General features: G+C 36.9%; 3 protein-coding genes and 3 non-coding genes across 6 annotated transcripts; 2 read left to right on the top strand and 4 right to left on the bottom strand.

Annotated features, from left to right (window-relative positions):
- Nucleotides 1–209: 209 nt before the first annotated feature.
- Nucleotides 210–1,538, bottom strand: LOC113701977 (acyl-CoA--sterol O-acyltransferase 1-like). Its single transcript, XM_027222903.2, has one exon. It carries the CDS (start codon nt 1,363–1,365, stop codon nt 295–297), a length of 1,071 nt encoding a protein of 356 aa, XP_027078704.1. The 5' UTR covers nt 1,366–1,538; the 3' UTR covers nt 210–294.
- A 2,780-nt stretch (nt 1,539–4,318) lies between these two features.
- LOC113700394 (putative transcription factor bHLH086) lies at nt 4,319–6,313 on the bottom strand. The gene is made up of 5 exons (XM_027220831.2): nt 5,514–6,313; nt 5,276–5,383; nt 5,118–5,183; nt 4,913–4,978; nt 4,319–4,788 (listed from the first exon to the last, which is right to left on the bottom strand). The coding sequence occupies exons 1-5, from the start codon at nt 6,150–6,152 to the stop codon at nt 4,663–4,665; spliced, it is 1,005 nt and encodes a 334-aa protein (XP_027076632.1). The 5' UTR covers nt 6,153–6,313; the 3' UTR covers nt 4,319–4,662.
- A 1,814-nt stretch (nt 6,314–8,127) lies between these two features.
- LOC113702312 (uncharacterized) lies at nt 8,128–13,352 on the bottom strand. Its single transcript, XM_072059786.1, has 6 exons — nt 13,078–13,352; nt 11,845–12,107; nt 10,009–10,219; nt 9,512–9,923; nt 8,485–8,566; nt 8,128–8,397 (listed from the first exon to the last, which is right to left on the bottom strand). The coding sequence occupies exons 1-5, from the start codon at nt 13,205–13,207 to the stop codon at nt 8,521–8,523; spliced, it is 1,062 nt and encodes a 353-aa protein (XP_071915887.1). The 5' UTR covers nt 13,208–13,352; the 3' UTR covers nt 8,128–8,397; nt 8,485–8,520.
- A 5,762-nt stretch (nt 13,353–19,114) lies between these two features.
- On the top strand, nt 19,115–19,188 carry TRNAN-GUU (transfer RNA asparagine (anticodon GUU)). The gene has a single exon. It is a non-coding gene; the product is annotated as a tRNA-Asn (tRNA).
- Nucleotides 19,189–19,264: 76 nt separating this feature from the next.
- Nucleotides 19,265–19,338, top strand: TRNAN-GUU (transfer RNA asparagine (anticodon GUU)). The gene has a single exon. It is a non-coding gene; the product is annotated as a tRNA-Asn (tRNA).
- Nucleotides 19,339–19,406: 68 nt separating this feature from the next.
- On the bottom strand, nt 19,407–19,488 carry TRNAS-AGA (transfer RNA serine (anticodon AGA)). The gene has a single exon. It is a non-coding gene; the product is annotated as a tRNA-Ser (tRNA).
- Nucleotides 19,489–22,475: the final 2,987 nt, after the last annotated feature.

The following is a 22,475-nucleotide window of genomic DNA, read 5'->3' as shown; positions in this document are numbered from 1 at the left end:
GACCAGTAACTAATCCAACGTGTAACTCAATTACATCAAACTTTTACCTTTATGAATTATGAGTCAGACAAGACAACCCTAGCTGCTGCATCTGCATATATCAGTTGCTTTTTTAAATTCCAGTTTAAGCCTCTCTCGTTCCTCATCATACCAGGAATATTAATTATACTACAACCTACAAGCCAGGAATCACATTTCATACCCAGGAATATATAATTGAAATTTTTGAGGTTTATTATCACAACAAGCATTCATCATGTTATTGAACTTTTTGTGTATATGATACTTGCGCCACTACAAAGCTCTATAAAAATCCCTAAAGAAGGCACCCATCGCTTCGTACTCTTTACTTGCTCTAACCATCGCATTGGACCGTAAGAATTCCGGAAAAAATAGCCAAAAGCCTGTAACCATTACGAAACCAACGGTCAACGGCGCCGCAATTATCCGCGGCAACCCTCTTTCGCCCGATAGGCCGTGGTACTTTTTCAGTGCAACCTCAACCACCAAGCACACCCCATGGAGCAGGAAAAAGCAGGAAATCTCCCAAGTCGGCCACCTTCGGCCCATGTAAAAGAAAATCAACTCGTGCATCATAGCAGAAGCAATAAAAGTGGCCAAAATTGCTGGTAGAGGGGCCCATTTTCGGCCCGTGAGCCGTTGAGAAATATTAAGTGCCGGCAGGTAGACTGATGGACGGAGTACACGTGTCACCATAATATTCCATCTCCTTCCCCAGAAGTCTTGAAGCGAGGTGGACAAGTATGGCTCGTCGAATTGTGGCTCAAGTTCTATGCCCAGACTGGCTCGAGCCAGACCTCCAACTATGGCAAGCAAAGTTTCCAAACCAACGTAGATGTGGATAGTGTATACGACCAAGGTGAGCTTAGGGTGAATACGGTCCTCGTAATCATAAGCTTTAAGGAACAAAGGGATGAGTAAAAGTTTGATCCCATAATTCCTTAGTGATTTTAGGCCTTTTTGGGTGGTTTTGGTAGAAGGGTTGTTTTGATGATGGGCTTTGATGGGGAGGCAAGCAAGGGCAAGAAAATGGGAAAGAGATAAAGAGGAATTTGATAAGGGGCCTTTGCCAAATGCAAACATGAGGAGCTTGAAGTTGCAAAGCCAAGCTAAGAAGAAAGCACTTGAAACTCCAAGATGCAAGGTGTGAAGGTTGAGAGGGAGGAGAAGGTTGAGAAATACAACAGGAAGTGTTGTTAAGAGCCTGGATGGTCCCTTTGGGACATTTCTGGAGACAGAGTAACAGTAGCTTAGTGATGCAATGACTAGGAGCCATACCTTGATGAAGCTCTTGATTTCTCCTTCCATCCATCCACTGATTACTTCCATAACTTCCAATCCCATCTCTCTCACGGACTCTCTCTCTCTCTGTGTCTCTGGTGGTAGCAAATATGGCAGTATTTGATAATGTTGTTATCGCAGTGCTGATTTTCTTATACAAGTATGTGCTTAGTCATTTACAAGCAAAATGTTAGCACACCACAGGGAAAAGGCATACTCCTCTCTCCGTAGGACAGTCATAAATATTGAGCATTGCACTCTCCAAAATGGTACTATTATTCAATTGTCTTTAACACACACAACAAAATGAAATATTAATATTTAGAAAAGATTTATTGAGTCTCAACCACTTTTTCTATTGTGGGTTTTGGCCAAAAGTCTTTACTGCCACTTCTCTTGAGAGAAATTGAAATATTTTAGTTCACAATGGAAGAAATGACGGTATCTTTGGTTTTATACTGCAACAAAGGCGCCAACCTATGTGTATATATACATATATCTACCGTATTAGGAAGGAAAATGTCAATAATGGCAACGTCAAAAAAAAAAAAAAATAGTGTGGTCCATATTGAATTCCCAAAAACTTTTATTAATTCATACAAATAGCTTGGACGTAGTGAATTTCTCTTTTATTTTCTTCATTTCTTTCAAAAAATTCTTGATGAATTTCCAATTATAACCTCGTGTATTTTTGCTAGGATTATAACAAATTGACTAACGAAGAAGACATTCTATTATAGCAAACAATTTATTCGTTGTATACATACAGTCAATTCATCATAACGAATATTAGTCAAACCCTGTTAATTACACAAGATGAAAAAGTGCCTGCCCAGATTTATTTCTTACGGAGATTTCACTCAGCATTTTAAATTTTAACCGTGAAAAGTTACCAAGTTCAAAAATCCTACTTCAAGAATGGAAGCACGGGAAAATTGCTGAAATTGGGTTCCTTTAACCAGTGGGTCAGGCTTGTGGGTCAACTCTGATATTTGTATGGGCCAATTTACACCAAATGGAATAAAAGCCCGTAAAATAGCGGCCGACATTAATAAATTTGTAAGCCATCCACTCCGTCTGATCCAGTGACCAACTTAAAATAAACGTGGAATCAGTCCAATTTGCCTTGCAGAATACCAAACTAAGATAGGAAGCAATTGTTTTTTTTTTTTTTTTTTTAGTGGCTTGCTAGGCTCAATCATTTGAATAATACTAGTAATATAATACTTTTTCAAGAAGATATGATCAATTTTCCCCTTTCCTTTACGTTAAGTAATTTTGCATTTAAATAATATGTGCTGTTTCCCGTAAAAGGATTGAAATTAGTTCGGACAACATGAATCAAGAATATAATTACATATTCAGAGATTGTAGTTTCGTACGAAGCAGTCACTCAATACAAGTAGACAAGACATGCACTCACTCAATCATCGGCCATACAATAATGGGAATAATAAATAATAAAATACTCATCCAGATAATTCGGGAATTCTGCTCTGGAGACACATCATCTTATATCTCATCCATATATATAGTTGTACTATTTCTTAATAACTTGCCTGCATGGAACGGATTACAAGGGAAATGGGGCAGGAGCGGTTGTCAGAGACAACCTTTTCTGGCAGTTGACGGTCATGATTTGATCAAAAAATTTTATGCGGTTCAGATAACATCTTATAACTCGATTTTCACATCATGTGTGGGACCCACAAAAATTTGTTCTAAAGTTACGTCGTGTGCAAAGAAAGCTACACCGTGTGTAATCAAAATTACGCACAGTAAAAAATGCACACAACTGACAGAAAAGGCCGCACCTGCTACCATTTGTGCCCCTTATCCGATTACAAGGTGCCCCTGAAATCAAGAGTCAAAAACCACTCAACTTACTATTAGTACTAATTTTTTGGATAAAAAGAATAATTTGGACGTCAAAAAAAATTCTGTGTTCATATAAAAGAACCGCGAATTAAGAGGAAACTGAATCAATCTGAAGAAAAAGCAAACGAAAGACTTAAGAATAATAATTTAGACGTAAAAAAAAAAAAAAAAATTTAGCACATAATTTTCTCCATCTCTCATAATTTTTTTTTTTTTTTTTTGTCAAAACCATCTCTCATAATTGATTGCGTGGTAATTTGGGGAATGCATCGCCACTTTATCTGGGAATGGGCATGTGATCAGCCATGTGAGCATTAATTAAAATTCACACGTCCTACCAATAAATAATAAATAAATAAATTCACACGTGCCCCGTGGTCCCCATTTCTATAGCCCCAGCGACCCCGGAGATTCCTGGAAGAAAATACCCTTTTGCAAAAGCGGCCAAATTAACCAAAACCAATAATAGCTCACTTGACTTGGATATATTTGGAGGTTTTCTTTTTCCCCAAAAGGAAAAAGAAAAAACAAATTCAATCCAGCAAAATAAACCCTTGTTATCGTGTTTTATATTTGTATTTTGATTTTTCAATTACATATATATACGAATGAAAATCAAATTTGAACCAGGTACCATATGTGCGAAATGAGAAACGAGGAGGGTTCTACGATTGCATGAAGCAAGCAGCACATCCAACCTTCTGCCTTTCCTATTGGTTTTGGTGTCACTTTAATTTTTTTTTTTTTTTTCAAAGGACTAAGATGTAGTATATGATTTAAATCAAATAACCTGTATTGTCAAAATATGACTTTCATTTTTGAAGAATTAGGAGGATGAACTAAACACAAATTAAGAAATTTTTGTTCCAAAGAATTTTATAGTAGAATTCCATAACAAATTCTGGTAATGTACGAGCCTTGAATTTGGATGCATGCTCAGGAAACCACACATTTCTATTTCCCTTCCTTCACAGGTCAATGTTGTAGAACAATTACCAGAATTTATCCACAATCTCCAAATTGGAAAGAAAGCAATGCAGTATTCAGATACAGTACTTCTATCCAATCACAATTTTGAGGATCCGTTACTGTGAACAAGAAATTACAAAAAAGAATTTACCCCCCCCACAAAAACAAAACACCCCGCAAAAAAAAAAAAAGAAGAAGAAGCTAGAAGAAGATTCATTAGTCCTTGGTATATATAACTGGACACAAGTTACAGTCCAGTTTTATATGTTACGACTGGGTTGCAGGATATATATTGCGAATTAGCTAATGAAAAGAAGATGAATTTAGAAAAAGAAGCTCATGGTCATGGGTTTAAAAGACAAATGTTTATTTCTTCCCCACGTCATTTGATTTACTTCCAGAATCAGGGAAGAGAAAAACTTGCAGTTGATTTACGAGTTATTCTTCAAATCTATAGTTGCTTTTTCTTCTTCATCTTCTTCTCCTCAATCAATTTGAAGATTCAACTATATATCACTTTGATGAGCTCGAGTTCCTGTCTCTTTGAGATGCAAGGATGGCGTCTATGGCTTCTTTTACTTGAGAAAGGTCGGGAGCTTTTGCACCTTGAGCTGGCCAAAACTCATCTGTAGCCAAAACCTGGAAAAAACCATGGCAGTAAAATAATTTTGTCAATTAAAAATACATTGTCCATCTAGTTTTGTCAGAGCTGGGGGAATATGGGACATGTTGAACAGATATATCGCAAATCATCAGAACTGACCTTCACTTGCAACTGAAGAAACTTGACATAACTGATTGCCTTTTCTAACATGGTTACTAAATCAACCTGCAAAAACATTAAAGAAACAACAAAGGACAGTTCCTAAGCTCACTCCTGCATGGGCTTTGTTCTATTGGCGCATGCACTTGAGAAAATGATTCGGATGGTATTACTTAAAACAAGAGAATATGCAAAAAGCTTTTACCTTGGAGCCATTTGGGACAAGATCTTGTAGTATCTTGAGCCTCTCGCTAATACGTTCTCTCCGATTCTGCAACGCAAACATTCTTTCCAACTTTATACTCAAAAGCAGATTTCCTTTGGATCGATTAAAATTTAGATCTACTTTACAAAGAAGCAAACCTTGGCTGCAACGCTTTGTGGGTCCTTTGATGGGGTTGACTTTGATTTGAGGGCCGTAGTCTTTGTAACAGATGCGCACTGCTTCTTCAATGCTTGTGTGCTCTCTTCCTGCAATATATAACATCAGTTATATAATTAAGTTTAGAACTTGAGTTGTAATTAATTAACCAATAGTATAATTGAGATCAGTCTCAAGGAAAAATTGATGTACTAAATAGATGGGATCATGAGAAACTACCGTATAGGGACGTTTAGCACTCGTGCAAGCCTCTTGTCTTCCAAGATCCTGGATGCTATTATTCTTGCTGGCATTTGCATTGACTTCTGTGCTATGCCATCCAAATGGGACCCCATTACTTGTGGATGCATAGCTGCTGGAGGATTGGTTATTGTTGGAATTCTCCAACAGCCGGGGATTCGGGGTACTGCACCTTGCATTATTCAGCTGGTTCTGGTAATTGAAGTGCAAATTGTCTTCCCAAACTGAGTAATCATCTTGGGTAGTAATTAATCTGGGAAAAGAGTTCTGAGAATGATCAAAACTGAGCAAAGATCCACCCGCATTTGCGAAGTCACCATAAACACCTCTGAAGTTGATCACAGAATTCCCATCCTCAGGTAGAGTTTTTATGCCTTGTTGATATCCTAATCCATCAGAATTCGTGCTGCTTGGACTGGAAAGTGAAGAAGGGCTAGTCACACCAAAGTTCCTGGGGATTCCTGTGGATTTATCTGAGTTGCTGCCCTCTTCAATCTTGTAAAGCCCTGGGAAAGCATTCTGTGAAACTTCTCTAAACTGATCATTTTCATAATGTGGATGGGGCCGAATTAAGCACAAAGTAGACTTTTTAGGTGCATGGTCTTTGACAAGTTCCATAGGTAGAGGGAAATGAAATGAGCAGAAAGAGCTAGTACCCTTGCTAGCTCGGCTTCAGCGAAGACTACTGATGCTAGGTGTGGGAATTCAAACTTGTTCTTACTTCTATTATATAGCAGTGATTTTTCTGGTATTTTTATCAGCAGAAATTCCTAAACAAATGATACTAGTTGAATGAAGCTCAAGAAGTCCAATTAATTGTCATGGGAGCAAGAAACCTTTGGATTAAGTGTACATAGATGCAATAAAACTTGCAATATTTTTTATTCAATCAGTGTATGGGGATTGTTAGCTGGCAGAGGTGAAGACTCCCTAGCCAGATGGAGAAAGAATTAAAAGTGTACTGAAGATAAAAGGGGCAAATCAGCAAAACCATCGGCGGATCTTTCGCCATCCCACGTCTAAGATTCCCTCGCCATTCTTACTTAGCTATATCTCACCTTCAAGAACCTGGACTCTTACCAATTTTCTTGAGGGGGCTTTCCTTCCTGCTTTCCTCTTCACTTCAGAGAGCCATAAGCACGTGGATCTTGGTCATTTTATATTACTTGTTACATTCTGTATAGGTGTTAAGCTGGCCATGGATTGCTTACTTTCTTGTTAAATTTTAGGCACCAGCTCCTGATTGGCATCGCACCAGTCCAACGCTTCTCTTTTGACAAAGGGTAACAGTTGTACTTCAAATAAACAACACACTTCAGTATATTAGTAGTATCTGTATATCCCCTAAGGTGTATGGCTTCTTGGAGTTTTCTGATCAGACATCAAAAGCTACCATCATTTGACATTCCATGCGGAATTAAACTTTTGTTGTTCTTGATTTGCATATATCAAGAATTCGCCGGTTACAACTGCCCAACTAATAGTTAAGATTAGTTGTGGAAGCCTTCAGAAGAAAATTAATTTTTCCTCAGTTGGACAAAAGGGCTACTGGTAAGGAGATAAATAGATGAGATCGATTGATCTAATTGGAACAATATCATGAACACCCGGATGGAGCATTAATGGTTCTGGATTGCTTAGCTTAACTCATCGTTAACAGTCGGCAAGGAAGGAAGTACAGTATTATATCTTCTGCAAACCCGATGAAGATTGCCAACCACATGAGTAATGTTTGTTTTCCCATGGGGAACTAGAATAATCAAAGCTGGCGTGGGAGTAAGAGTAATTCCTTGTCTCAAGGAGGTTCGTTGTTCCTTCTTTCTTGTACTCACAATCACAAGCCATACGCGACAGGCAAACAGTTACTGATATCAAAATCCCACAGGTCACAGGCCCATGTTCATTCAACACCCACATTCGCTTTTATCCAAGGACAATATACATCAGTGATTGATTATTAACAACAGCTAAGAACTTGTTGCATTAATAGAACCTCAAATTCTGAGGTCAAGAATTCCCATTGGATATTTTAGAAGCGGTCACGTCATCTTTTTTTCTAGACATTGGTCAGGAGAAACATGAAGATGGTCATAGAGGAAATGGGAAATTCTCATACTTTCAGAAAATATCTTTTCATATGCCGGATTGTTTTCGGAGGGACTCGAAATTTGTGTAAAACATCTTAATAGTCAAAGCCACATGCATGCATCGATCATGACTGAATATGGCCTCTTTTTTTTCACATTTTAAGATGGAGAGCGCTTCTCGACTACATTCTCAAAAATAGGTAAAAATAATTACTACAAAGAATAAGAAAAATGATAAAGTTTTGCCAATCGGGTTCAACATATAATGGCATCCTTGTGCATGCCGCAGCGTGTGTGGACAGGTTCATCAGATACCTTTCTGATATGATCTCAGCTAACTATTTAAGATTCTGATCGCAGCAGGAACGCATAAAAGGGCCAGTAAAAAGGTTAAATTACAAAGAAACGAACACAGGATGTAAAAATCAGCACAGGAAAATTTCGAGCTGTTTTTAAACTGGGAATAAGAGGGGAACAATAAGAGGAGAGTATAGGCATTTGGACCATTTAAACACAACCAGAAAATCCATAAAAGCATACCATTTAATGCAAGGACCTATACACACAGAGATAACTGATATCCCCACTTCCCTGCAAACCAGTTTAACATATCAAATCTACAGATTATGTTTGTCTAACATGACACAGTTCCATGTCCCAACATGAAAGAGAACTAAGGTAGATCTATCACTACGAAGTAAAGAAAAGGAAAAAAGCTCTTCCAAGCGATGTTGAACTGGAGAAAGCCTAGTTTTGGCGCCATACATCAACAAAACCTGCAGTTAAGATCAAGAAAAAGTTAATTGGAGGAGCATGATGAATGAATTATCCAACTCCATGAGAGACCTTAAATCTTGGCTCACCTAAATAGAAGTACAGCCAGCCTCTCATTGGGCCACTTAACAAGAAGGAATCTGATTCAGAGGTCCTACAGCAACAGGTATCCTGTATTCATAAAGAATGTGCTGATTAAACAAACAAAACTTTATCATGAACTTGAAGACAAAAAAAAAGAGATCTGACTCCATCAGAGATCCACGAGCATAACTGAAGAAACAGGTCTACCAATGCAATAAGACAATCATGAGATATTTGGATCATCATACCTTCACATATATTAAGAATATCAAACACATAAAGAGAGTAAGTTATCCATGCGGGCATTGCGCCGCAAAATACTGGATTACAAGCCACTCGAAGCAACTATTGCCACTTTCATTTTCTAACTTTTCAATATCTCAAGTCATAAGGTTGCCTTCAATAGTCCAGAATTGAATACCATTCATTTCTTTTCCTTCATACTAGCTGTTGAAGGAACTCTGACATTCAGCGACAGAAAAATGATTCAGTCATTAAGTTATAAACCTATTAAGTGAATTGACAGGCCTTGAACTTTTGAATCTTACGCTGCATAAGTATTTATCAAAGATCTCTAAAAATATTATGACCCTCCGCCATGCCTGAGAAAATGAATAGAAGAAAAGCATGCTGAATTGAACAACTTTTCGTCATTTCCTCTTTTAAAGGGACGAAAAGACTTCCATATGCATGTGAGCAGGCTGCAGTGCTTCAAGGCGAAACATATATTCTCTCATGAAAGACATTCCACGGGAGCAAAAAGTAGACATATGCCCATCTAATAAAGGATCAACAAGTAACTTAAACCTGACACTTAGCAACTTCTGATTGTCAACGAAGTAGATTAAGTAGAGCAACAGAGAAGTCTCGGGCAACATAAAAATTTTAAGCACCAGATGGAGCTACTTAGTTCATTACATGCAAAAGAAGAACATACCAAGCATAAATGTATATTTCTTAGAGGACAGTGTCGCCACATACAAAGGTTATAAGAGATAAAGTGCGAAGGATTAACTGGGCAGTATTACTTACTGAGGACCAATTTGCACTCCTACTTTAGCCTTCTTTTTGTTTTTACGACTCCGTTTTACCCCAGAAGTTGAAGAATGCAGAGGCTGTCCTAACACTGGAGGTACAAATACAATGGGAGGAGCAACTACCTCAGTGCTGGTTTCAAGTTTTGGCTTTTTGAATGGATGAAACGGTACATGTGTGGCATGTGTCTTGGCAGATTCAGCCAAGCTAGGAAAGCTGGCAGCAGTTTTACCAACTTGAGCAACTTTTCCTTTACTCAACAGGACACCAGGGTCCTCCCATGCGTTTACAGAGTTCACTGCACTGTGAATGCTGTTAGCATCCCTAATTTTGTTTACTGCTGCATAAAGCTTGGACTTCGATTTGATTATCTCAGACATCACTGTGGCAGATGCAGAATCTGCAGAGTCTGAATAGGCCAAGAAGTCAAACAATGTGCGTAAGAAACACATTACCAGAAGAATTTATAATTTCAGACAAAAGTAAAGAAGTACCTAAAATTGAAAGAATGATGGCTCGTGCTGCCAATTGTTCAGCCTCTTTCTTGTTTCTACCTTTATCTCCAGTATAACTAACACCATTGAAAACTAATGTAGATACAAAAACTGGAATCAAGCCTCCTGGTTGAATTGTATTATACGCTGGTTTCTCTAGATGCATCTTAACAGCATACTCATTCAGGATGGACTTGCAAAAAGTTGTATCCTGAAAAAAAGAAAGAGGGAAAGCAATCAAACTGACATCATGAGCAATATACTAGATCATTCACAACAAAAAGAATTCAAATATATTGGACATCATTTGTTTATTCTTTCAACCAACAAAAGAAGGCCAGGTTACATCCATCACAACAACCATTAGATCAAATGTGTAGATGAGACATGCTTCGGGAATTTAAGCAAGGCAAAAACTCTGCAAGCACTAATTAACACATTGACTTAGCAAGAAATATATGATGAAACCAAATGTGTATCAGCTCATGAATAAATTCAAGAGAATTCTCTTACTACACCATAAATATGAGTCATGCCATCATTATTGCTTTCTTCTAAGGATTTTCAAAAACCATGAAATATCCCAAAAAAGCTAATAATTTTACTCGACTAAACAATGTACATGAATAATCTCCAGTACGTGACAAACTAAAATCCCCTACAGATTAAATCCAGAAAAAAGCATGATCTGCTCATCTTCCAAGGTAAGTCAACTAACACAAGCACATTTAAAAGGATATCTGAAATGGTAAGCTCAATATCATTCATAAAACGGTAAATAACAAAAAAGCCCCTTGTGGTAAACCTAATATACAGAAAAGCCCCCTCGTAGTTTCAAAATGTACAAAACAACACCTCATGCTTTGAACCAATTTGTAAAGGTGATGGAATCCGTTAAAATTAACGGAAATGACTTATTGGAACCTAAAAAAAAAATTTTATACCTAATTTTTAACAAATATACCTATTCTACCTTTTAGCCCCCAATTCTCTCTCTCTAGAAAATGAAACAAATAATTTTGTTGAGCCGTCTTTTGCTTAGTTATATCAGGGCATTTTTGTCATTTCGTCCGTCCACGTTAAGTTTAACAGATTCGGTCACCTTTACAATTTAGTTCAAAACATGAGGTGTCGTTTTGTATGTTTTGAAATCACCGGGGGCTTTTCTGTATATTAAGTTTATCACAGGGGGCTTCTTTGTTGTTTACCCTTCATAAAAATCAAATGAATCAGGATTTGCTTCAATCATTAACTTAACAAATGTAGAACGTCCTGAATTTACTGCAAAAATATTTTTTGCTCCATCCCAAGAGGCCAACAGTTTAAAATAAATGGATAGAGCAAGATGGTTGGGCAGAGGAGCGGTAACAATCACATTAAAATAAGATCTTCTTAAGCAACGCAGAACTGGTGATGTCAAATTTCCTTGAAACAAAATATGGAGCACATCGTATGCTAACAGAGGCCTTTAATACTTAGGAAGCTGGCATATATCTTTTATAACAAACCAGGCCCCAGGCTCGTGAGACTACGAAATGTTGCATCCTATGCTTTTGACAGCTTGTGGTAATGGCCAGCTTGTACAGATTAGAGTTGCACTTTTTTAAGGTATCTATGACGAAAATAGACAAGACAACAGCTGGACTAGATCAAATTCTCTTATGTCACTATTAGAGCTTTAGTGGAAATTGATCAATCGTTTTATACTTGTAACAGTTGCATGATAGTTCATGCAAGATGAGCAGGAAATAACTCATTGGCTAAGACATCATGCTTTAATCAATATTCCTAAACTAAATGATAGAGAAATAATGTACAAGGGATGCTAAAACACACCTCACGAATGATTGGACACCCATCATCCCTCATCTTTTGCTGAATATTTTCAAGAGCAATCTTAGCAGCTTCTTGTTCTGCACTCTTTCGAGTTGGATAATTTCCTTGAGGTGAATAATACATTCCATCTACTAAAACTGTAGCTCTAAACCTTGGTGCATGTTGAACTCCTTCGTTAATAGTTGTATAAACAGGGAGCTGTAAGGAAGACTTTTGTGTGTATTCTTGCAGTCGGTTTTTATACATGAGCCGCTCTGCACCACCTACAATATTCAAAATAAAAAAATACACCATTATAAAGTTGCTCAAATAAGATCCATCATTAACTTATATTTTGCTTTAATACTTAATCGTGAAGGTAGTCTGGCATTAACCCATAAGCCAAGTTTTATCATAACCAAAATATTCAAATTAAATCTCGAGCATCAGAAAAGAAGGCTTAATTCAGCAAGATACACAACAGGTCAATCTCAAACTCAACTGATGGAAATAATGAATTAATTATTAAAAAATATCATACTTTGCATTAAACCATTGAGGAAAGCACGCTGAATTAATCAGGGGCAAGCATTGCATACAACTCTCCAACAAAAGTTAAAAATTATTTGGAAAATTCGGATAATCTTAACTTCACCCGCAAATGCTTCCTAGTAAGCTTGTCTTGCTTTCCTAATAAGCCTTGACTGAAGGTTAATTTCAACAAATTTTCGAAATCCAAGATCTTCATGTAGCATGGTCTAGCATTCTAAAGATTCAAAAAAAGCTTATAGCTCTTCAAGATAAGTACACATATTACAACATACGATACCTGGCAAAGAGAACAAAATTAATCAAATTTCCATAAGGAAACACTAATGGACATCAAGCTTCAATATTTTGAGGTTTCCCTCCAAGTGGACGATAAAGGAAAAACCCCACTTATCACTTAATATAGCCGACAAAAAAAAATTTTTAAAGGAACTGCTGTTTATCATTGCCATTATGAAGGAGCCGAAATGCAAAACCTCCAACAAATCATCATTTTGCAGAGAAAAACCAGTCAAGGTCAGAAACAGTTCAGATCTTTTTTTCTTTCTTCCCTTTTCCCCAGCACCCTGACTGTTTTCAGGTTGCATTTTAATTTTACACTTCTGTTTGCCCCAAATAAACCATCTCAAGAACAAGGCTACATTATCCCACATGAAAAAAAAAAAAAACTAAAAAACCAAAAAAAAAAAAAAAAAAAAAAATTACTGTTGGACGACTGAGCTGCGGGCTCAAGTGTGTTGTTTGCCGGCGGTAGTGGTAGCAGAATTGGTTGTGGTTGTTGGGGAGGAAGTTGAGAGGAAGGGTCAGCAACTGGAAGAGGGAGCTGTTCAGACATGGGTCCAGAGATGATAACAAGCAGCCAACAAGGTTCTGCTTTCCTCAATTCTTGAATTTATGGATGCAACTCTGCCAGTCCCAGTCCCAGTCCCATGCCACCGGGTGTCGAACTGAAGTATTTATTACCTATGTCATCTGATTAAACAATAGGCTATCGGGTGTGGTTACTGAGGACTCGATGTCATCCGATAATTGCCAAATAAAAACCAAGGGGCTATCGATTGTTGTTACTGAGGTCTTGATCTCATCTAATTTGCAGGCGTCTTGCGATTTAATTTTTTCCAACAGCCAACCCATTTTAGTACACGTCTCGCCTTAAAAAGATTTGTGGTGCAGACTATTTGGATTTTCCTTTCTCGCGGAAAAGGCCGAAATGGATTTTGGGGCAGGTGTTTTATGATTATTGAAGCAAGCTATGAAATATGCAGATTTACCTTCCTTGTCTTATGTATATCTCTTTACTTATGTGATTTCCCCCTGTGGCTTAGTAGGAAAGCGCAGGATGATTAAGGGGCACTTACCCTATAAATGTACATGTCCTTTGCACATTTTTATACCCATACATATATATTAATATTAATATAAACGATTAAACCAAGTTTTGACTATTAGTATTAAGATACTAATAGTCAGACTCTCTCTTTTTTTTTTTTGGAAAGAAATAATCAGACTCTTGGAGGAGCATCTTTCATCAAGTTCTACTAATTACCTCAAAGGACAAAACGAAAAGGTAAATTATAGCTCCATTTGGATTAGCTATTTTTAAGAGTGCTTTTGAAATATTTTATTATAACAATGTATATGAAAAATTTTTATTATAAATGTTTTGGAGGTATTTTTGAGATATATTTTGAGGTATTTTAAAAGTTTAAAAATTTTTAAGGTATATTCTAAAAATTAACAATACTCCCACCATCACCGCCACCCCCTCCTCTCTCTTCCGCCTTTATCTCTTTCCCCTCCTTCCTTTTTCTTTCCCTCCTCTCCTCCCTTCTCCTTTCACGCAACACCCCGCCTCTCTCCTCTCCTCCTCCTATCTAGTCTCGATGGGTGTGGTAGAAAAGGGGAAGGAGGAAGAAGAGATGAGAGGAAATAGAGGGAGGGAGGGAGATGAAATAGGAGGAAGAAGGGGATGGTTGGTAGTGGTGATCTTTTAGAGAAAAAGATGGTGTAGATTTTTTTTGTATATTTGGAATTCTTTTTGATATATTGTATGAATGTGGTATTTTTTAAGTTGTTTTGTTTATGTATTACTGTATCATTGTATATGAAAAAAATTATTTATTAAAAAATGGGGAATTCAAACTTGTTTACCCTTATGTAGGCATGTCAATGGGTCGGATCTTACACAGATCCAACCTAAACCCAATATTTTTGGGTACGGTTTGGATTTAATTTCTCAAATTCAGACCCTACCCAAATCCAGACCCTGTGAGAGAGTCGTGGGTTTAGGTAGGGTCTGATTTTCTAGAATCCATAATCAAATCCAAATCCATACCAGATTTTACCCAGAGTCATGTATATTTAATTAAATAATATATATTAGTAAATTTATAAAATAATATAATATTTTATGGCTATTAGATCGAATACAGTAAGATTTTATGGCATCAGAATTTGTATTTACTGTTGATAATTAGGTGATTGATGAAACTCGTGCCAAATTGCTTCTAGATATGGTTGAAATATTAATGATTATTGATGATTGAATTGAATCAAAAAAATGAGTAAGTGCTTATAAATTTTCTTATTCTATTATTTATTTGCCATCGGTCCTTAGTCAAATGACTTTTATTTCATTCACTATTTTAGTGCTGGATTGTGAGACATTTACCAACATTGAGGTTTAAATAAGAAAAGATGTACAAAATTTTATTTCTTTAATAAGACTAAACATTTATATATGTTATGGTTGTTTTTCTTTTTTAAAAAATAATCTTTTAGTTGTCATTGTAATTGGTACAAACTTTTTCAAGAAAATAAGAAAAGATAAATGCAAACAAATGAAATATTGGATATGGATGCAATTGAATCTTTGAAAATATATAAAAGTAGTCAATAATAATTCTTTTTTTGAGTTCACAATATTGCATTCAAGTTGTTGAATGTTAATTTTATTATTTGAAAACAAAAATTGGATGGTATTTATATTATTTATGAACTCTATATATTTTAATTACATTTTTAATTTAGTATGTTCAGAAAATATCAATGGATACCCATTAGATACCCAAATCCATAAGGGTTTGGGTATGAACTTACTTTTTCAAACCCAAAAGGGTTTGGATCTGGATTTGGATCTGGGTCTAACTAAATTAAATAGGTTTGGATCTGGATCAAAGGAATCCAACTCAGACCCTACCTTTGACGTGCCTACCCTTATGTACTTTGTAGTTTAGCACATTTTTCATATAACCCTCCTCTAATGTCAAAAACTATACATAATTCCTTCGCAATTTGAGATAAAGTGTTAAAGTGATGAAAAAGGAATCAATTAAAACTAACGAAATCAATTAAAATGTCAAAAGTACCAAATTTGTAAAGTTGAAAATTATTTATTAACCATAGGAGGTTATGTATATATTTTAAAAATCAAAAGAAAATTATATGGTAAAATACTAAATTATAAGGGAATTATGTGATAAAACATAAAACTATAAGGGATTATAACGTAATGCATAATATATTTATATATTTTAGTCGTTTCAACCATTTTAATTTTAAACAATGGTAGTCTTGACATTTTTCATGTGTTTCGTTACAAAGGATAATTTTCACCACTTTAACACTTGAGTCTGAGACCCTATTTGATAATGCAATCTAACATTTAAATTTAATGTATTCAAATATTAATGTATTCAGATGCTTTTGATAATAAAAAATTGAACAATTGAATTAATTAAGTGTCACTGAATTTTTCAGACAAAATTTGCTTCAAAAAATAAGTGATAATCTATTCACTTATCACTGAATGTGATGTGATATACGCTCAAATATATTTAATTTAATACTTAATAATTTAATGAATTCAAACTTCAAATTTCAGGTAAGATACATTCTTTTACAAAAGCGTTTTCTTGTTGCCCGTGACATTCAGGTACTACTTCAACCACTCAGCTTGGCCAATCAGACTTCGCCCGCACAATATCCAACAAATTTTAAAATTCATACTACGAAGTTGTATTGTGAGGTTATGGCTCAAAAGTCATGACCAATACGAAAATTCAGTGCAAAACATTCGCGTCATCAAGAAAATTAGCAATGAAGTCCTCAATTTTTTTTTATTCTTTTAAAGAAACTGTTTGGCAAAGAGTCATATGCATCATTAGGTTGTGTTTGGATTGCATTTTCCGTCATTTTTCATGGAAAAATTACTGTAGCGATTTGATATATGTGAGGAAAAAAGGTGATAGGGAAATGTGATCACGGAAAACGATAATATTTTCCGACGAAAACCTTCAATCCAAGCAAGGCCTTAGATTTCGAAACTGTTTTTCGTATTGGATTGAAAGAAGTTGTTATTAACAACTAGATTGGCTAATGGCAAGTATTCAATCACATACATTCATATTTTGATTCTAACATATTCTTCAAGCTAAGAGAAACAAAGTATTTCCATTAACTCAGTTTGGATCAATTAAAATCATGGTAACAATCAACTATTTCAATCCATAATAGCTTCATTGCAATTACCACTTTTTTGGTATTCAATCTTTAATGTAATAAAGATCAACAATGAGACCTTAAAACTTTATTATGTGAAATGGGATAAATGAAATTAAATATTGCTCAAAATTTTCTAATGGTTTGGAAAACGTGGGGGGGAAAAAAAGGAAAAAATATTTTCTTTGATGCACCTGGATGGGAAAATCCATTGTGGCTTCTTAATAAATCTTCAGTCAGTGACAGTGCCCCAGACAACCACAAGCAGTCGGACTAGGCCGGAGGGTGCAGTTACCACTTTTTTTTGTCGAACTGGGTCTCCAAATCCAATAGCTATACACAGAACTGAAAAGGGGTGAGAGAGGGGATTTTCTTGAGGAAAAAAGAATAAGTGGGAAACTGAAAAATAAAAGAGGTTTGCACCTGACTCTCCTCTCCCCAGCTCTACTCTACTCTACTCCAGTAGAAGAACGATTGCGAAGATATCCTTTGATGTCTTTTATCCTCTTCATTTATGATTCAGAATTACCACTATGATTTGGAGGAAACAGGGAATTTGTTGGTTGCTGGTCTTCGTGATGGCAATAAACTTGCAGAAGCAATCAAATATGCTGAGGATATGATTGAACGGGGGATCAAATTAAATTCTTTGACAGTGTCCAAGTTAAAGCAGAGCCTGTCAAAAACAGGAAAAACATTAGGTAGGTATATGTTTATTGTATCATATTGTCGCTTTTTGCCTTGACTGTATGCTAGGCGAGTGTTTGCAAAGAAAAGAATTACACTGTATGGGCTGATGAAGTAGTTTCTGGTTATCAATGTATCTGCTCCTTTCTATTCATGGTTGTGCTCTTTCTATACCATGCGACTAGCTATATCGTTTAGTTTTTTAATGGGATGCTGTGGTCAGCAAATGATGTTTAGAGCATAAATGTGGATGCACTTGTATAACTTATCAATCTCAATGTACTAAATAGTTTATCATAAGCAGCCAAGCAGAAGATCTCCTTAATATCCTTGAGTATTGAGCCCTGAGAGATGTCAGATCATAAGTCCAGCATGATGTAGTATGTATAGTTTGAGCACCCAAAGGTTTATTTTCTCCATAAGATTTGCTTCTGCAATTGCCTGTCTATCTGTATGAAAAGTTTGTCTAATTGTTCGTCTGGAAAGACTCTAGGAATGAATGGAATTTGCATCCAAAGACATCTCAAGATTCAGAAGATGTTAGTTGCAACTGTGAGACATCAAAAGCTAACCTTTTGCGCTATCTGGTTTATAACTCCTCCATGTCTTGTTCCTTTTCAACACGTTTTATGGGACACCAAAATTGTTGTCTAAATTTCCGATTTAAAAGCATACTCAGTTGTTGTGATCTTAGCTCTGGCTATCATGAAATTGATAAAGAGCTTTCTGAGCAAAAACTTTATTGCTTAATTTAGAAAACTTTTCCTACATATTCTGTTTCTTGTGATTGAATCAATAATGCGTTCATCCTAGTTTAGAATTGCTAGCTTGTAAATTCTTGTTTATGAGAGATTATGAAAAGACACATGTTGCCCCAACTTTATGTCGGTTAAGGGCTTGCATCACATCCAAGGAAGTTTAACAAGCTGAAATCTTAGCCAATCGTGTTCTTCTTTGTGACTCATACAGGATGCAGTGCAGAATGGCTCTTGATGAGTAAACGATTACAGGATCAAGAGCAAGAGGTTCTCTCGATAGAACTTGATGTGGCAGGCACGGTACTGGTTCTGGAATTTCAGCTGTTTCAGGGCAATCCAGAAGCTGTAGCTCAGTTACAAGATAACCAAGATTTCAAGGGGATGATGTGCTAGTACACAGCATTGTTCGAAGATTAATGAAGTGTCACATCGGATGGTGCTCTGGTAAAGTTTCTGGTTTCCGGGCTTAATTAATTAATTGTCTATTACATTGACTGACTTGGTGCAAATTACATTGACTGATAGAGGGTGGAACTTTGGCCTGGTAATGAAGTCCAACACTAACCCTTATAAATGTCATCAAAATGGATAGATTTTATGGGACTTGATCACCTTTTCACTTATCTTTGCAGCAAGCCGACGACTCTGCATTGGAACTTTAAAAAATTATAGATTACTTCGGAAAAAACAATTAAACTTGCCAAAGCTCAATAATAGATTACGAACCATGAAGAAGGTGGAATATCTCAGTTTATTGAAGTGCCAAAGTTCAATAATATATTACGAGCCAACAAGAAGCTGGAATAGCTCAGTTGGTTAGAGCGTGTGGCTGTTAACCACAAGGTCGGAGGTTCAAGCCCTCCTTCTAGCGAAACTCGATGATGGATTACGAACCACGAAGAAACTCAAATATCTCAGTTTGTTGGAGTGCCAAAGTTCAACAAGAAGCTGGAATAGCTCAGTTGGTTAGAGCGTGTGGCTGTTAACCACAAGGTCGGAGGTTCAAGCCCTCCTTCTAGCGAACTTTGCCTTTGCATTTTTTTGCCCTCCCTCAGAGAGCCAGGGGTACAAACTACAAAAGGAAAGAGACGTGAGCGGCAGGATTCGAACCTGCGCGGGCAGAGCCCACATGATTTCTAGTCATGCCCGATAACCACTCCGGCACGCCCACGTGTTGTTATCCTTCCTGGATTGTGATAAAAGGCATAATATCCTCAGATCACAAAATGGAGCCAACTTGGATCCTTTGGAGCTTTGCCAAGAATAGATCTGGTGGCCCATATCAATAAACAGGGGCCATAAAAGAACCGGTGGCCCAATTCGCTCAAGATCAAATTGCCATTATTCCTCGGCCTCACAAGTCACAACCACGTTGACTCCTTTTCCCGTTTCAACAAGATCTGCCGGCTTGTGCTATATAAACACGCACCAGGAAGCCGGAAGCAATCATACATGATTAATTTACACAAAATTATCACTTCCATACCCTATGGTTATTGACGTCCTATCATTTCGACCAAAAAAAAAACTGTATGATTATTGACGAATAGTTTCCTTAATTTTATGCTTCTTGTCTGTATTACATACTCTAAAGATTTGCATGCTTTTGAGATAGATTTTTTTTTTTTTTTTTTGCTAAAATAGCAAAGGCAAACTGGAGTTGCTGTCTCCAAATATTTTTAGCTGAAGCCTGAATGCCTTTGTCCACGACAAATACTAGTCTAAATCATGGATTATGGGGACAAGAAATATCAACCAGTACGAGTGCATGTGCTCCCTCGTTGCCCAAGTACTTCCGGTGCCTCTGTTGCAAATGCATCTACTGTTTCATTACCAAAGTGTAAAAAATTAATTAATTAGTCCCTTGAGTTGGTCGATACGGTAGAATTGGTGTCATGTCTGCCTGCCAGCCCAACTTCGAACCTCTTCTGGGACATCCGTCCATTGCGCAGGGTTTATCTAGTGCGTCTTACTCCTTCGTGTGATTGGTGGGCTATTGCACCGAACGGTGTTTACCTAGTTGCATACTCCCGGATAGCGGTCGCGAATTCTCTTGTCAACAAACAAAATTTTAATTAATTAATTAAATTGTATATCTGGTTGCATTGTCAGATTTCATTCTGATTAATTTTACCCTCACTTATTCTGCAAAAATGATTGGTAAATTTTTGAGGTCAAGGTGTCCACTGTGTACACTCTCTATACGTACGGTACCGTGGCCACTAATTTGGATGATGTCTGTCTGGATGAATGCTTTTTATGTGAAGATTATGATTAATTTTACTTTGCGCTTTTTAATTTATATTTTACATTCTAAACTTTTAATTTTAGACACATTGTATTATAAACTATAAATCAAACTAAGGAGCATATACACGAGTGCAAAAATTGCAAAATTAAATCAATCCGTCTACCCATATGCAATCGCTATACTCGCACATCACTCATACGTTCCTTAGTTCCAAGAGTTTTAGGATGTACAGTGTGATGCGCTTCAAATTGAAATTTAGGGTGCGAAATAAGAAACGGATACAAGTTAGAAGGTGCAAAGTAGAATTAGACCTTTAAATTGTCCGTAAAAATCTGCAGACTTAGTGCAATAACTATCAAGCTTTGGAAGATCATGTTTGACAATACAATGAGAATTGCGTTGGTAGATTAACAAATACAAACGCAACCACAAATTAGTATAACACCTTGCAGCCATGCATACATAAATAACGTGTAGTAGAGCAAGCACACCCGTTTACGAAAGCTTCATCATCATTTATGAGGGCTTCACCTACCAATAAATAGCCTAAATGGTTGTTTGGATTGTATTTTTCTGACTTTTTTTTAGAAAAATTACTGTAACGATTTAATATATATAAAATAAAAAAATATTTAAAAAATATGTCTAGAAATAACGTTGAAATCCAAACACACCTAAAACTCTCTAATCCCTCCTTTGTTTATAGAATACTCCTTACTTTAGCAGTGTGAGTGGTCGTATTGACTATGGCATCATGCAGATGCAGGACGTATTTTGTTTCAGAAGAAGTCTACGTCATGCCATGCGCCTCATGCGCGTGCACTTAAAAAATAGGGGAGTATTACTACAGGCGCTGAGTGGTTCATAAATTTTGGGCTCAGAATATTTTTTCTTTTTTTTTTTTTCCATATAACTTCCTAGTTATGGGGAGGGAAGGGTCTGAAGAAATTTTGGGATAACTCGAAAGGGACTGAACCACCATCGGATCAGATGGGTGCACTACGCACCTGCCTGAATTTTTTAAGCAATGCCACATTTAATTGTGGCAGGGCTCATAACATATTACCATCATATCTATCTCTTTTTTTCTTTTTGGGTAATGCAGATTTAACAAAGTTGAATTGTTGCTTCACTTTTGCTTATTTGTGCATTTAGCGTCTATATATAGTTGAATTCATCAAGTTTATAACAAATAAAATGTGAGAAGAGTCGACACAATTAATCAAGATTCCGGCAAAGGTGATCAAGAATTGCAAGTATACTAGTGGGTGCGTTTGGAAACAAAATTTTTTTTAAACCTGTTTCGAATGCAAGTTTTTTAGATGTTTGTATAAAACTTTACTGTAGATCACTGTAGAAGTTGTAGAAAAACTTTTGTAAGATAAAAAGTTTTTTTTCCTTTTCATTTTATTTCTTTCTTTTTTCTTTTCCTTCCTCCCTTCCCACTTCTTCTCCCTCCCCCTTCCCTCCACTGTTCCCTCTCCCGAGACTTCCATGACAGCAACTTTCTAGTCTGTCTTTTTTTTTTTTAGCTTTTTTTCTCTTCCATGGCAGCCACCCCTCCCTCTCCCTCCCCCGCCATCTCTCTTCTCCCTTTCCCATTCCTTCCCCAGCTACCCTCTTTTTTTTTTTTTTGCTTTTTTTCTCTACCCCTCTCCCTCCCCCGCCACCCCTCCCTCTCACTTCCCCGCCATCCCTCTTCTCCATCTCCCCTTCCCCGCCACCCTCCCTCTCCCCCTTCGCGATGTGATCTGGTCGCGCCCCTCCCCTTCCCCCGCTACCCGTCCCCTTCCCCTCTCCTCCCCTTTCCCCGCCACCCTCCCTCTCCCCCTTCGTGACGCGATCTGGTCGGGCCCCTCCCCTTCCCCTCTCCCCCTTTGCGATCTGGTCGCGCGACCAGATCGGTC

This window comes from Coffea arabica, chromosome 7e (assembly GCF_036785885.1).
Source record: "Coffea arabica cultivar ET-39 chromosome 7e, Coffea Arabica ET-39 HiFi, whole genome shotgun sequence".
In the NCBI taxonomy this organism is placed as follows: Eukaryota; Viridiplantae; Streptophyta; class Magnoliopsida; order Gentianales; family Rubiaceae; genus Coffea; species Coffea arabica.
This window is presented reverse-complemented; position numbering and strand designations above follow the sequence as displayed.